Below are 17,278 nucleotides of genomic sequence, written 5' to 3'. Positions count from 1 at the left end.
GCAAGCGGCAGTCTGAAACTGTGTAACTGGAACCCGTGCAAAGAATGAGACTCAGTGAAGAGGCAGTTAATTACATTGCTCAGTTATTCATCTGTCTTAACTGATAAAATATTTGCTGAGGGGCAAAAGAATTATTTTAATAAATATTTAAGAAAGCGTGCATGTCCACAAATATGTGCTTTGTTCATTTTATTGTTTCTCGTTGTTCAGTAAGAATAAACTAACAAAATTTAAGTCATTAAATCCAAGTTAAATTTATTTGACTTAAATTCAGTTATTCTATTAGAAGAACCCATTTACGGCACAGTAGTTTCAGACAAAACCACACAGATGGACTTTTGCAGCCATATGCAAACGACGTACTGAGACCTGCACACACAAACAGATAATGGTGGGTAGAACCTGCACGGGGTTCTCTTAGATTGGACCCAGATGCTTTTCAGTGAGTTTGTGTGTGACTGGAGGATAAATTTTAGCTAATCTTTATCTGAGACTATCGTTGCATCCTCATCCAAAGGACTATTTCTTCCCCTTTTTATGTAAGAACTTGCGTGTGTGTTCGAGTGCATGCGTATCTCTCTGATTCAGTGTATAGGATATTGGTCTTGGCAGTATGGAATTTAGTTAATTCCTCCAGCTGGTCTTCTGGCTTGATTAAATAATCACTGATTTAATGCAAGTCAGTGTAAGTGTGCGTGCGTGCACGCGCCTCCTTTTGTGTGTGCATCTGTGTGTTAAAAGCAAGGCCGACTTACTACTTAAGTGAATTAAATGTAATGTCATTTTGAAAGACTTTGTTTGGAAAGCCCTCTTTTTAAATACATTTTAGACCACAGGGCGCCTAAATGGATGCCTTTCTTCTCTCTCTCCCCAGTCTCCTCTCTTGTGTGGCTCTCTGTTTCGCCACATTTCGTCAAGGACCATTTAAAATGTTTTGCGTGTTTACCTTTACTTCACCGTGCTCAATGTTTAAAATGAAGAAATTACAGAAAAATGCTGAGAGATGACAAACGTTGAATTTTTAAACAGCAGCCCATGTGAAGGCCACCAGTTGGCCTCGCCAAATTCCTTCAACTGAAGCTACACCACCAGAGTTTTAAAATGCTGGTGCACATTGGTTGCAGATGCTAAACTAAATCTGAGGGCCTCAGTATTGCGATGAGACCCAAACCTTTGGATGCTTATCTATTCAGGCTACTTCTTCCATAAAGATTTAAAAGACTGTGCAATGTAAACAGTTGGTATAACATCTGTAAATTTATGGCTTCAGGAGAAAATCAGAGTGGACTCGAAGCCAAAGCTGAAGCACTCAGCCACAGCGTGGTTACACCATATGTTTGATGTTGAGTACAACATCAGATTCTCGAAAATTAAGTTATAATTCACTAGGCCGTTTTATGAGTAAAGTCACCAAAAAAGGCAATGAAAACGGCCAACTTCTATTTGAGTTTAAAAGCAGCCACTTCGAACTCTTGAATGAGAAGCTGGTGTGGCATCGCAAACATATTAAAGTCATGATATACATGTTACGGTGAGATGTTGTATGTTTCCCCAAACAAACAGCAGCCGGATCGCGTACCCTCGTTTATGCATTCTTGCATTAATTCTAATGCCAGACAAAAGCTTTCCGCTAGAGCTGCTTGTGCATTCGAGCGCTGACTGACCGAACTCATTGTGGAAGTTATTAAACCAATAAATGTTGTTTTATATGCAGCCTTCCCTGAGTAGATTGTACTCTTAATTTCTTTAGTTTTTTTCTTTTTACAAGCATCAGGAGACTGATAAAATCTGAACATATTGTCAACTTCTCATTGCTAGATTATAATGTATACTTGCTGTTTATAGTGACCTTATCCTCGGGCGATTAATTAATGAGAGGTATTTGTCCCAACTGTCTTTATAGGTTCATAAGAATAGCAACATTTCATATCCTATCTGGGCCCGGGGCACTCTCCCATAACATATCCTTAAAGGTTAATAAATAAATTTGAAATGCATTTGTTGGTTTGAATTTGGCTTGATTAGGAAGAACTCGATAAAGAGTTTAATTTCCTGGCCCGCTGATCCTCTGACGAGCACTGTCTGCCTGTGTGCGCGTCAGAGGGCGTTGTTTGCGGTGCTGATTGAACGCTGTTATAGGCCGCAGATAAATAGATGTCATTAAGACCCCGATCCCTAATTACAGCCGGCCCTTCTCTGCAGGGTGAGGTGAGCGGAAGAGGCCAGGTATCTGTAATGAATCAGAAAAAGTGCACACCCACACTGTAGGTACACACTAATTTACCCTGCTCACAAAACTAGTTGTCCGAGAAAAACAAGACAAATTCAGACAAAGTATTCGCAGTATGTGATATATATATACAGTATAGTATGTTTATAGAAATGTGTGTATGTACGTTTGATGTGTTGATGATGCATGTGAGCTTGCACATTTCCACAAATGTCAAGCCAACTAGCTGATGATTGAAAAGGAAGTTGGATATCAGGAGCCACATTTTGAGAGAGCATTCGTGCATGCACGTGCACATTTTGGACGGTGGTGCGGGCTATTTCTGTAGTTTCCTGTGTAATTGACACTTGAACCTCTCATTCACACACACACACACACAAACACACAGACACACACCATGCAGTATTATTGTAGTCTACTATTGGTGTAGCCAAAATATCCCCAACACACACACATACACTTCTTGCCGCTTCTCATCCAAATCTAGCTTCATTAGTCAATGGAAGCCAATATTTTCAGGTGTGTGTGCTGCTCTCAGGGGCAGCTGTGGGGCCATATGTGAGTGATTTGAGCGCTCAGAGGGAAACTGAATTCTGATGACAGACGCACTGTTTGGCTTGCAACACTATACACACATACACACACGCGTACGCACACACACACACATCCACAGAGGAAGCATACATCAATCAATCACCTGGCTCCGTCTCTCTACATGTGGTGACCGTATGGTGTGTGCACCACACTCGAATAGGCATACACACTCAAGCTCAGTGTGCCGCTGAGAGGATTTGCTAATGTAAGTGTTGTGCTGTCTAATGTCAGATGGATGAAAACACGTGTACCCTAAAGACTGGTAGTTTTAGCTCAGGTGTTTAATACATGCAGAAACATTGGAAGCAAGATTCTTGTACACATATTGAAACTGAGAGACAATGTTTCTCCAGTGTGATCCAGATACTATGAAGAACATCATCATAAATTAGTGTTTATCAGCTAAAACTGCAAACTTCTAAAACAAATTGGCAAAAATCCGACTTTTTTGCATTTAAATTTGCAGCAAAGCAAATAGATTTAAATATTTTCCTTGGATTTCAAAGAATATCTCATGTTCTTGCTGGGGATAACAATGGGAATATTCCTTATGACAATAGCTCTTAACACACCTACACTAACATGTCAAATGATTCTATTCAAATGTGCAGTATTTGCACTGGATTGCTCAGGCTGAATGCTCCATGCACATTCAGTGTGTAACGTCTGTTCCCAAAGTTATGTTAAGTGGTTAATTGTGCTGTGATCTTTCCGGTGCATTAGATTGCAAAATAAACTGAACAGTGCTGTGCCCACTGGGCTCTTCTGCTTTTAGCTCGTAGCTCAAAAACAGATGCTCGGTGGAAGTGCCAGTAGTGCCTCCATCTGCAGCTCTGAGACTACAGAAAGCCTGATTGAAGTGTGGCACTCTTTTGTGAGAACTTGAAATGTCTTTAACTTCGAACAGTGGATGCTCTGAGCCCAAAAACTAAAAATAAAAAATGCTAAGCTCTCAGCACTGTCATAAACATAAAACAAAACAGCAGAGAGAAGGTCCCAGTGGACCATAGCCCCATGATGTTGGAGGGAACACGGAGTAACACAACAGCAAGAGGAAGATGGCAGACTAGATACACAAACTGCATATACAGATTTTACCAACATTCATACCGCACGCTTGTATGACTTGTAAATCCTTAAAAGCCTACATTTAATTTCACAGAGTGAACATGTCAGACTGTGAAACTGTGAAATGTTATTGTGCTAAATGCTACTTTTGAATTTGATGCCAGAAACACATTTCAAACAAAGTTGTAAGCGGGCCATGCTTACCAATGTGTTACATCACCTTTCCATATAACAACACTTTGCAAACATTTTAAAACAGAGGAGAGCAGCTGCTCTAGTTTTGAAAGCCAAATTATTTCTTCATCTTTCTTGGTGGCATTGTGGGACATCCTTTGTTGCATCGTCAAACCTCTGACATTTTTCACAGGTGACATGTCTGGACATGAGGCGGGCCCATTCAGTATAAGGACTCTTTTACCACAGAGACATTCATTTAGAACACAGTGTTGTTTGGTGTTGTCGTCCGGATGGCAGCATGCTCCATGTGTTTTCAGAAGTGTTCCTGAGGCCCTGTTGTGATTTCTTCTACAGAATCATATCCAGTTTTAGGATAATTTGATTATTTTTTGATATGGTACTGCAGGCGATGAAAACTCCAAGTAGTTAAGAATTTTATAACTAAAAATGATCAGTTAAAAAGAAGCTGAAAAGGAGAACCCTGGAATAGTGAGCACTTTAAAGGCTAAAGAGATCAGAGCGGAGATCGCAGCGGAATAATTATGGGATGTTTCAGGAAAGGATAGATAGGCAGACAGAGGGAGAAACTGACAGAGGAGTTCTGCTGGAGAAAGATGAGGTATGCTGTCCTCTCAGGGTCATAAAGGTGGTGAATGGGGCCAGAGGCTTAATGGGATGGAGAAACGTTGTGATTGGCTCATTACTGTGATGGAGCACGTTGCCACGACAATTGGCCTTTTCACCCCCCCACCCCTCCTTGCACACACTACTTTTCTATGCACCACTGCGCTGTGAACTGCAGAGGTGTGTATATGAGAACTTGCACACTAATACAGTAAAAGTCAAACGCCTGCCTGTAAAGTACCTGCTGCAGTTCAGATAAACACTAAAACGCTTTATGCTACAAGGTGAAAGCATAACTCATCTCTTCCCACGTCTTTCAAGTGACAAAATTACCGCAGTGCCTCATGTCTTTCTTAGATAAGTCCATGTTCGATCTTATCGAATATTCGAAAACAACTTAGTCATCTCGACTACATCATTTTCTTTTCACTGAGGTAGTTTTTTTTTTTTATTAACCTTGTTCTATGCAGGGAAAACACTGTAGAGAAGAATAATGTTCTCAATAGGATTTCCCATTAGGTGTGATAAATGAGAGTCCATCATCTCTCTGCCACCAAGCCAATCTGTTCTCTCCCTCTGTCTCCCACCCTAACTACCAGCCTATTGCACTTGAGTGGCATGAAAATTACAAAGGAATCAAAAAGTTCATTTTTGTCCCCCCCCCACCCACTTTTTTTTCCCTCCAGCGATTTGCCATCTTTCTTATCCTCACCAAATTTCTTCATTACACCATGTTTTTATTTTCACTCTCTAACATGTCTCTCTCCTTCTTCCTCTATAGCGGCGCAGAGGTAGTGGAGTTTTCTGCGCTAACTGTCTGACCACCAAGACATCGCTGTGGAGGAAAAATGCCAATGGAGGCTACGTCTGCAACGCATGTGGTTTATACCAAAAACTACATTCAGTAAGTCGCACACAGGTGTTTCTGTCTTCACCAGCTGCACTCTTACATTTTAAAAAACAATGCAAGCAGAGGAAATAAAATGTAGGCAAATGCCTACAAGTGTCCTGTTATACAGAAGTTAATATGCTCTTAATGGCCAAACTTATATCCACTTCCTATATATACACGTTTCCTCATAAAGGTCCTGCTGGTGTCTTTTTATACTACATCCACGGGGGTGGTTCTGACCACTAATTATCATTCCTCCTGTCTGGCCAATTAGCATACGGAGCAAATAAAATGCTGCACACCGCGGGTAGATTCTTGTATATATTCTGTGGGTCCTGCTGTGAAAGTGTAATATTTTGGAGAAAGCATATTTGATTTGGTGGGAGTTACAGACCGTTTCAGCAGTCACAGGGAGCCAGATCCATGGAGTGAGAAATATGATGGAATGAATCAACTTTACCATCTAAGCCTAGGGAAAGTCTATGGAAATCCCAAATTTAATTAGACTGCATGAATTACAGATGAGATAAAAACTTTCCTGGAATTTAGTTGACTTCAGAATATCAAGATTATTCACCTCAGATATGTTCTTAAGGTGTTTAAGCCAATTACACACTTCAGCATACTCATTAATCGCAGCGGTTTGCTAATACTAACAACATAAAGCAACTTCAGAGCGTCGCTGTATATGCCGAACCCTGCTTCCAGTGTGCGAAAGTTCAGTGCGGACGTTTCTGTGTGATCGATCACAGTGATAATAAATGCATTAGTGGACTGACCGTGTTGCAACCCTGAGCTATATGCTGCCATTATCCAATGGCGCTTTAAAGACCTTTCGGAGGATGACAAGCTATTGAAGTTTACTGCTTCCTGCCCCTGCAGATGTCCTTGGTTCAACCCGTTCATCTCATCTGCTGCTCCAATCACGTCCCGGCTCCCTCTACTCTTGGCAATCTTCACGACGGCCATATTTTATATCCCATAATAAAAGTTTTATATGCTCTACACACATTATTAGAGAGGATAGCAGCTAGTAAAACACTTGAGAGTGAGAGAGGGGAAGGGAGAGTTATGAATAACGGGGCAGGAAAAAAAGTGGAGGGAAAAAAAGGAAGGGGGGAAGACAAAGAAAGGGAAAAAGATTAAGGTAAGAAGGAGGACGGGGATAATGAAGGGTCAGGGTGTGAATGAAGAGTGAGAGATGGAGGAAGATGGGAGAGATTAGAAGAGAATGCAGAAGCAACATTTAGGAAGAAGGAGGGAACAGACAGAAAGGCAGATTTATGTGATGTGTGCTAGCAGCAACCACAGCCCAGGTATTCTACCAAGCCACCCCTACAACCATAAAAGTGCACAAAATTACAGCAGCCATGTGTGTGTCTCACTGTTTGTTTGAGTTACTTGCACCCACAGGATTGTAGACACATTAAAACCCTATAAATAAGCATCACTTTCTGCAGTTACTTAGGTGACAGCTCATGTAATTGAAAAGATACAACACAGATATATAAAAAGCTTTTCTAGGAAGTTTTAAAAGGAAAGCATATGATTTCATTTTCCAATCTAAAACAGGCAAAACACCATGTGGTCACACCTGCTGTGAGAAGACACTGGCAATACAAAGTAAACAAAGTAAAGAGGAGGAAAGGATAATTAGGGAATGGACAGGGAGGAAGATCGAGTCAAATTCTTGCTAAAACAGAAGCAAAAAAAACAAAACAGTGAGTGACTGAGTGAGAAGAAGTAGCAAAAACTTGTGCTGCTTGTTGTTGTTGTTTTTTTTTTTTGCTTTGTGTCTTGCATTGTGAGATAAATGTGATTATGAGTATCCCACTCCGAAATTAAGGCTTTTCCTCATCTTTATAGTTTATTCAGTGGTTCTCTCAGTGTGAATGGATTTAAATCATGCTCTGAATCACTGTGTCTCGTGCTTCCGTCTTCCATTCCCTCTTTATTTCACACCCCCTTCCCTTTATCCGTCCTTCTGTGCACCAGTCGGTCTTTAGAAACACAAATTCTAAAGCCAGAAAAAGAGAAATGTTTGTGGATTTCGCTGCTATATTTTGCGAGTGCCACTCTGCCAAATGATGGAATCTTGTTTTTGATATTGATCCATATGTCAAGAAGTTTCAGCGAGACAACTCTCTCATTAACTTTTACCAGCTTGCCAAACGAAGGACTGAAAACACTTCGCTGAAATGCATGTGCATTAATAGGTCCCTGAATCTGAGTTTTGCCCTTCTGAGTTTGCTTATATAAGCGTATTTGATTGTTTTTGCTTGTTAACATTAATGCGCTAATTATATGTTTACATAAGCACAGCACAGTATCCCCGAATCATTATAATAATATTAAAATTGCAATAGAAGTGACTGTTCTGCTCTTAAATATTTTCGGTAGCTGCTCTACAGTGACTGATAAACTCCACGCTGAAAATTACATTGTCTTTGCCCTTTTCACCCACACACTGGCGTGCACACATGCACACCCACACAAGCATACTTAATGCACATACTCTGACAGACACACATTCGGTCACAGGCTATCAACACGAACATAAGAATACATTTCCATACACAAAAGGCTACTGGAAATCACCCAAGAGTTTCCCAGCATAGGCACAGGACACATTTTGAAGGCATTGGAGTTTTTTTTCTGTACCCAAGTGTCTATCCATCTCAATATCTTGCTCGGTCTTCTGTGGATGGCTTGCATCCGCAAATATGCACTTTGTATTTCAAGGTCCTACATCATTGGTATACACACAAGTTTCTTTCTAAATATGTAAAAGTATACCTGGAGATACGAACACAGTTACACAGTACAAAGACAAATTTCTGCAAACCTGTTTTTGAAGCTTTGAAAAGCCATGTCCTGTATGCTAACTGAATTTGACATTGCTGTGCAGAGGTCACTGCTCATAATGTGAATGTCTTTCTTGAATAATGGCGGGTTAGCGACACATTTATTTTGATTGGGCACCTTATAAGACAGTTTAAATTGAACGGTTTATTTTACTAGGAGCAAAGACAGCCTTTCAGTGATTTGTTTGGAAATGTATTAGACAAGCTGTGTGCGTGTGTGCGTGTGTGTGTTTTTGGCATGTGTTTAGCATCACCATCAAAAAAAAAGTTTCATCATCATTCAGATTTTTTTTTATACTCACACTATTAAACCCAGTGGGGAATTAAATAAGTGGGGGGTGTTTTAGAAATCTGGTGTTTTAGATGCAAATGAGCAGTTTTTATTCTTTGGAATTATGCATGACTTTTGCCTTTTTTTAACCAAAACACTTGTAACCAGAACACAGCCTTCTTTGAAGCTCACAACCTGCTTTAGTAATTGGTTGTAGTGTTTCTAGCTTTCCTGTTTTATTAAAAAAAACATTTCAGTAAGTGTTTCACGCTGAAACAAAGCATATTATAGGACTCGATTAAAGAGATGAGTGCACTGTAAGTGCGAGAGGGTTGCACTTTCAACAGATGTAAGTCCGCCCGCACCCCCTTGTGGCGAGGGCAAAAACCACAGTCATCTGGAGGATATGTTACCTCATCAGTCTTTCTTTCATCGCGATGCATTTAGTTATACTTCAAATCTATATTAAAGAAGAAAGACTGTCAGACTGTAATCTGCCACAAAGGGCTTTTTAGGGAACTTTGGGGAACCTAAAACCAGTAGCTACTGTTTTAGATCTTGACTGTGGTGCGTATTGCTTTCTATGTCTCACCAAATATGCTTATGATAGCTTTATGATTAAATAATTGTTATACTCGGCTGATTAGTCAAAGTAGAGAGAGCTTTATTTTTTATCCACAGTCGATTGCACCAAAGGCATACTCAATGGTTATTTAATCTCTGAGACCACCTATGCATTAAGTAGGAATTTTATCATAGTCAAGTGTGCTTGACATTTATTAATTAGTTCAGCAAAGTTATCAGCATGATGAAGTCGAATTACCGCTTCATATATTGCTAACTGTCTAACTCCCTTCCCTCTTGCTCATTCTTCTGTGTTTCCTTTGCCTTGCAGACACCCAGACCTCTAAACATCATCAAGCAGAACAACGGTGAGCAAATCATCCGCCGTCGAACCCGAAAACGCCTCAACCCCGATTCGCTTTCGTCTGAAAACCCTGCCCCCAAGCAACAACGCATCACCAGCGAAGAGCGCATGAACGGGGAGGAAACAGACAGGAGCTGTGCGTCAGTCAAAAACCAGCAGCCTTCCCCTCGCTCACGCTCACCGCGGTCCACGCAAGCCTTCTTGGCCAATCAAACATTGGAGATCCACAGGCGTATGCCTCCTCTTCTCCTCCCCTCACATGCCCCCTCAGTGGGAGCGGAGGGCAATGGCGGTATCACAGAGGGAGGTATAACATCGAAAGCAGAGGGGGGTAAAGGAGGAGGGGGATCGGAAAGAGGCAGTCCAATTGAAAAGTACATGCGTCCGTCCAAACCGTCTAGTTATTCACCTCCAGGTTCACCCATTGAAAAATATCAGTACCCTCTTTTCTCCTTACCCCTTCCATTAACCATTTCACCCGAGTTGACCCCGGAGTCAGATTGGCTCAGGTTCTGGACCAAGTATAAGATGGCAGCCGCCTCTGGGGTTCCTGGTAGCATCAGTAATCTAAGCAGCCCCGGGAGCCTTGGAAATAACGCTCATTATCTTAGCGCGATGGTGACTCCAGTACAACATCATCAGCAAAGCTACACGGTGCCTTACTGCGCCTCTCCCTACTCTCCTCTTCCTCCACCTCCAGCTCCTACTCACTATCCTCCTCCTCCTCTTCACGTCCAAACCCCTACTTCATCATCATTAGAAAACGATGCTCCTTTGGATCTCGCAATAAGACAAAGAGATACAAGTGCTGTAAACGCGCACGTGTCCACAAATGGTGCCGAAAGGCGAAGGCAGGAGTCGCCGCTAACTGACAGGCTAAGAGGTAACTGGAAAGGAGAGAAAGAGGAGGAGGAGAGGACAGACGAAGGAGGGAATCCAGGTGAGGAGATAGGGAAGGAAGAAAAAGAATGTTTGTCAACATGTCAGTCAAGTGTCCCGTCTAATCGCAAAATGGTGGAGGTAGCCACACAGGATGACCTGACCAATCGCTGTGTCCACTGTGGGATCTACTTCATAGATGAGGTGATGTATGCCCTGCACATGAGTTGCCACGGTGACAAAGGACCATACCAGTGCAGTTTTTGCCTCCACGTGTGCGCGGATCGATACGATTTCACCACGCACATACAGAGAGGCTTACACAGGTACACAGACAAAACGACGCAACAGAGATGTCAAATGCAAGACGGCAACATTCAGAACGCTGCGGGAATGTCGGAGCACGAGTGTCAAAATGCGACAGAGGAGGAACGCGATGAAGACGGTCATTATGAGACCACCGGCGAAGGTGATGTAGTAGAATCGTGTCATGACAACCAAGCAAAACAACACACAGGCAGCGATGGCACTGACAATGAAACGGAGACTGAAAAAGAAGCAAAAGGAGAGGACAATGCCGCGACAAACCAGGACTTGGGAGGCAAAAAGGTGTCGCACATCAGCGATGACGTCACGAGAAGCTCAGAGGTCACAAGTGTTGCTGGCTCTAAAATATTAGATGAGAACACAGATGGGAATTAATCGATCTCTTTGACTCATGCAAACCTTTAAGAGCGTTGTTCTTGGATGAATAAGCTGTATGCCTTCATGTTTCTGGAGGCTAGCTCATGTCAAAATGGGCCTATCCTGGGCACTAAAAGGAACACATCCTTATGCTGGAAGCACCCGGCTGTCAAATGGTCAGAAATCATTGTAGGATCCAGCTGAACTATAGCAGGGGCAGTTGAAGAAATTGCCCGAATCCTCTGCTGAGTGACTGCCACTTGACAGCTCTGTGGCAGGCATTCAACAACAGGCATGGAGTTGAAATCACCTTTAATAAGCAGCCACTTCATGCGATTTCCACATAAGGGCATTGGAAGCTGGGCTAAAAGTTGAACTGGTTATATTTTGGATAACTTTTGGGAGCTCAGCACTTGCATGGCCACCATAAAGGAGAGCAAAAAAAAAAAAGAAACTAGAAGCAAAATAATTAACCTGAACTGAACTGAGCTGGGCTGATTACTTATGCACCATACTAAAAAAAAGCTGGTCCAAACTAGTCTAATGTATCATTAAGACGGTTTTATTTTGGTACAGCCAGATGTGATCTGGTTAGGATTGCTTTGTTCTTGCCCAGAGCATGTTTTTGACTGTTTTTTTTCTCTGTGCAAATAGATCTAAAACCAAAATTCTTTTCTTTTTTTTTGACTAATTAAAGCTGGTTAGTTTGAAACCAGTTTATGCTGGGCTGCAGTTGAGTTGGTGTTACCTCGGTAAAAAGTGATCAGTTGATTTCTTTCACTTAGCCAGTTTTTTTCTGAAACTGATCAAGTTCTTGGTTCTCGGGTTTTGAGTCAGCTGGGACTTTTTCGAACTGCTGAGCCAGTTTGACTTGATAAAACCGGTTAAACTCCGGGCCGAAGTGTTTTCTCTATCCGTTTGGATTAAACCAAGTGACATTATTTTCTACCTTCCTCTGTGCCATGATACTAGCTATGTGCCTGGCTGCCTGCCCAACAACCATCTAGTACCCGCTTAACATTTATATTAATAATAATAATAATAACGGTAATAATAATGATGATGATGATGCTATCGTACAAAAAAAATGCAATTTGCTACACTTTCATATATAATATGGTATTTTGTAAAGGAAAATGCTTTTTGCAGGAAATGGTACTATAAAAATTAGCCTATGTGAGTTTTTTTCTCTTGTTTTTGAGCTTCTTAATGAGACTTGTTACATTTATAACAGCCGCCTAGTAGAAATGGTACAACAAGGGAGGGAGGGGGAGGGGTGTGTGTGCATGTGTGCATTTGTGTAATTGCATTTCTACGCGTAAGGATCAAAGGATGTGTCCGTCCCCAAATGATGATGTAAACATAATGAAGGCTTGCAGTTGGTTTTTCAGTCCTCAGGGGTCACACATGTTGCACACCAACCCACCTGTTTCATAGCATGTGACACATCAGTTTTACAGTACATGGCCTAATTGTGTTAGCATGTCACATATTGTTCTCTTATGCTCTCTTATATATGTTCTTGTTGTGTTTTTATGTGTTAATAAGTCAACATGGTCTCAGTATGTAACTTTTTTTTTCTATGTCTAAGAATTGTTAGGTCGCACAGTTTTACAGAAAGACTTAGGAACTTAGGGAGTAAAACCCCAAATCTTATCAAAAGGAACAACTGTTTTGAGTTAACTGTATAAACCTTTGTTCTGTACTGAGTCTACAGATGTTTTTGCCTACAGTGTTTGATGTCATATTACTGAGAGTTTGGTACAACTTAGGTTACCTCTATGTAGCATGTTAGCACCTGCGAAATCTACAAAATAAGTTGCTTTTTTTTCCTAAAGGTGTGAGGTGTTACATGAAAGACCTAAATAATACTGAAAGAACACGAGATGACATTGCAAAGTTATGTTTTAATAATTCAATGAAGTAAAAGTTTCACGTGGCTTGCAACTCCATTTGACCCATCGCACATTACGCCATCATCAGTGATTTCGTTGCTGTTTTTTTGGAACAGTTTCCATAACTGAGTCTTAGTTTAAACCAAATTTCATCAGTGAGAAACTTCTAACAGTCATGTCCTTGAAAGTCCCGCTGTTATATCAAAGTGGTGGCCATCTTGTTTATTTTTGATAAAGATGGGATGACTTCTCTAGCCGTGTTGCCTTAGTTGCTAGAAAACAACAGCGACAAAAGAAGAAAACACCAACGGACTCTGTTGAAGGACATAATATGTCAATATAAAAATAAAAGACAGGAAGGAACGAGCTAAAGAATGTGAGGGGGGGGGGAAGCTATTTTTCTATGCTTATCCAAAAAGACATGAATGACGAATATTCCACCTAGTGCCTGGTAACTTGTACCACTTTTCAAATCAATATGTTTTGTTGTCTGCATTAAAAATGTTATGTAAGCAATGAGTCGTGTAGAACAGAAGGTGGGAAAGCAAACTGATATATTCCTTTCCATGCACTCACACCACCAAGTCATCTGAGTCATCGATTACGATTTCTGCCTGACCGATCGGTCGGGTGTTTGTTCAAACTTTTCATGTTTGCTTGCTGTGCTAAACTTTCATTTTTGTGCATATATTTACACTACTTTGTAGAATGTTGAGCCATATGCCTCAGTTACTTGTATGAGAGACACAATGCCAAGAAAAGGACCTAATTTGGAGATTGAAACAGAGACACGGCCATGTCACCAGGTCCCATATCATGGTGGATGCAATGTTAATTATTCACACATTATTCTAAGACGGTTAGCATTACAGCTAACTTTGCATTTATGCCAGATAAACAGTTTAAATTAGCTTTTTTTTTTTTTAATTCTACTGCATTGGTAACAGTCCATTGCCAAGTAAAACTAGAACCACGTATAGTTCCCCCTGTAAAATTACATTGGATTGCTATTAAGGTTGGATTTTATTTTGATGCGAATGTCGGAGCATTTGCAACCATTGTCAGTAGCTTGTTGTAGCTCTTTTTACCAAGTGGATTGCCTCAGAAAATTCCCATCACTGGTTTGGAATTACAATTGTTCACTTATTTTTATTTTGAAGTTTTCAGAGATAGTATACTGCTAATAGGTTTCTAGGATGCTAACAGCCTAAGCATTGCTCATCCAATTAAACCAAAAGTAAGGCTTAGAATTATAAAGTAAAATTCATTCTCTTCTCTATTTAAAACTCAAAAAGAAATAGCTGAACTTTTGGCTAATTTTAATACTTCAGTAATTCATTTTGAAGCAGTATTTTAACTTTTAAAAAACTGCATACAGCACTTAACAAATTTATCAGTCCACCTTTCAAACAAGAAACGGAAATATTTTGGAAATCTTTGCAAAACTTGTTTAGAGTTAAGAATTACATAAATTTTCTGGTAAATAAAAGGAATTTGTGTTTTTATTAAGCAGACATACTAGACTTCTTAGTGGTCGGAAATTAATTAACTCATTCACTGCCATTGACGTCTATAGCCGTCAATTGCAGTGAATGAGTCAATGGGTTTAACTCATTCACTGCCAATGGCTGGCAGTGAATGAGTTAATTAAGCAAATCATTCAACCACAAAACCTTTTTTCTTTTTAAGAAAGCAGGTAAATAACTGTAATTTTGCATTGCAACAATAATGTGTTTTATTATTTTTTTCTGCTTTTTTTTTTAAAGCAGTACATTTGAAAATTATAGATTAAAAACAATAATTATATTTTAGCATTAAAATATTTTTATTAAAGAGCTTTCACGTACCGGTGGTTAACCATTGGTAATTATCAGCACTGTTAATATAGGACAGCTGTGGCATTAACTTTACATTAGGTAGTGTAAGGTCATTTTTTTTTTCTAAATTTGTTAAGCACTGTATGCTGCATTTTACAGTCAAACTGCCAGTGGATCATCTGTACGATAATGCATAAGAAGGGTTTGCTTAACTTCTCCAATAACACGTGTCAAGTGAAAACATCGTAACTCCTTAAGTTACAAAGTCTAATGAATCTCTCGTTCTGATGTTTGCCTTTCATTCGGTGACCAGGTCTTAACATATTACTGTACGTGCCAGTTGGGTCAGTTCAAAAAGGTAGTGGTTGATGAATCTGGGGGTTTATTGTTTTTGTTTTGTTTTCAGAAAGATTGTTCTAATTGTTGTTATTTTCAGAACTATGTTTGTGCTTTTTAAAACTTTTTAGAATGAATTCTTTGGTTACTTTTTTTTATCGGCTGCTGATAAAAAAAACAATGAAAAAAATGTTTACATTAATAAATGTAGCAAAAAAAAAAAGAAAGAAAAAAATAGAAAGGACGCTTCACCATTCTTAAAAGACACAAGAAAAGGAGGGATGGATGCCTGCTGGGAGGGATGGATGGGTGCCTTTGAAGAATATGTGGAGAGAAGTGGATGAATAAAGGGAGGATGAGTTCAAATGAGGCTAAAGTGGATGATTCATCCCCTCTATATTGTCTCTTTACCTCCCTTCAACTTTATTTCTTTCCTTCTCATCTATTATTTTTTAATGTATTATTCACTGTACCTCTCCATCCCACCTTTGTTTTTCTTTGTTCACCTGCTACAACTCTAGCATCTCCTCCATTTTTCCTGCATCCCATCATTTGATGAATGTACAAAGATGTTCTCAGTAGACAAAGAGAATACGGAGGTTTTAAACGGGAGTTAAGCGTTTGTATTACGGAATGTTGCACCCCAAAAGCTGAGCTAAACTCAGTTACCCCACACATTAAAAGGCTGATCTACATGTTTATTTAGACTTTATTTAGGTTAAGCTTCTTTAAATTAAATCGGCCTCTGGTTGGTTAAAAGAAAATGTTTAAATACTCTTTGAGAAAGTCAGAAAATCTTTGGTAAAGGTTCTCAACATTGTCATGGGATTCCTCACTTACCTCTCTTTACATGTCATCTGACTCAAAAGGATTTCTCAGTAGACTGGAGACAAATGTATTTTCAGATGCCATAATGTTTCACTAATTCCTTTGAAGTGAAATCCTTGGGTTCTTTTTAAGTTGAAATAAAGAAACCTTTATTGAAATTTGTTCATTCATACTTTCTGTACTCTAAGTATGCCGCAGATATCTGTTCTGTTGTTCATTTGAGAGTTTATACATTTATAACTAAATTATAAATAGATGTTCATGTTGGGGTGAGAGGAATCTCGGGGGAACTTTTAACCCGATCAATCGAAGCGGGACACGCATGACATGGCCTTGGGTTACTTCAGCAATGACTTTATGTTTTAGGTTTGATGGCATTTCAAATCAGCGTTTACAATGGGAGGCCTTAACAAGTGCTTTCATGTTTTTGCCTTTGTCAGAATTTGTTATAGAAACAAATGACGCTGTTGCTTGCACTCCATTTATTATGTTCTTATTGCCAAGGAAGGGACAACACACACCCACACACATAAGAAACACACAAACAGCGGTACGGATCGAGTGTACATTTTGGGGTGTACAGTGTTAACATAGGCCAGTTTATTTTTGGCCACACACACACACACACACACACACACACGCATGCATACACACAGCAAGTATGTACATTTAATCAGTATATTTTAGTAGATTTTTGTCTCTGTTCAGTTGAATGGCTTTTTATAGAAAAGAAATGGGATTTTTTTTTTTTAGGTTATGTTCTCTCTCATGTTGTATTTTATTCTGCTACCTTTCTGTACGTTATTGTTTTTAGGTTTTATTTCATGCAAAATCATATTTCAACAACATATTTTGACAGCCAAGAAAAGTTTGTTACACAGCTAAACTTGAAGAATAATGTTGATAATGATGATAATAATTAATAAAAGTAATAACAAACAGTACTCAAAATGGACATTTGGGTGTTTATTTAATAAACAGTGAAGAAGAGGAAACCTATATTGTGTATAAATCCTCCCTCGAGAAAACAGCCTATCTGTGGCCTTCCTGCAGGATGTAAATGCCTGTCATTATGTTTTAGATGAATGTGTTCTTATCCTACACAAGCTGGGGACTTAAGGAGCAGCTGTGGAGGGTACAGATATTGAGATATAATTTTTTAAACATAAAGCTTTCATACCCAGTCAGGCG

General features: G+C 39.8%; 1 protein-coding gene across 7 annotated transcripts in view; it reads left to right on the top strand.

The window, feature by feature from the left end:
- Nucleotides 1-17,038, top strand: part of trps1 (trichorhinophalangeal syndrome I) — a 125,173-nt gene extending 108,135 nt beyond the window's left edge. For all 7 annotated transcript variants that reach the window (XM_082520881.1, XM_082520882.1, XM_082520880.1 and 4 more), the window contains 2 exons: nt 5,475-5,597; nt 9,616-17,038. In XM_082520881.1, the coding sequence (XP_082377007.1) occupies nt 5,475-5,597; nt 9,616-11,229 (1,737 nt within the window). In that variant the 3' untranslated portion in view covers nt 11,230-17,038. The remainder of the gene's footprint in view (nt 1-5,474; nt 5,598-9,615) is intronic.
- Nucleotides 17,039-17,278: the final 240 nt, after the last annotated feature.

This window comes from Aulonocara stuartgranti (genome assembly GCF_965226115.1).
Source record: "Aulonocara stuartgranti genome assembly, chromosome: 22".
NCBI classification, from domain to species: Eukaryota; Metazoa; Chordata; class Actinopteri; order Cichliformes; family Cichlidae; genus Aulonocara; species Aulonocara stuartgranti.
This window is presented reverse-complemented; position numbering and strand designations above follow the sequence as displayed.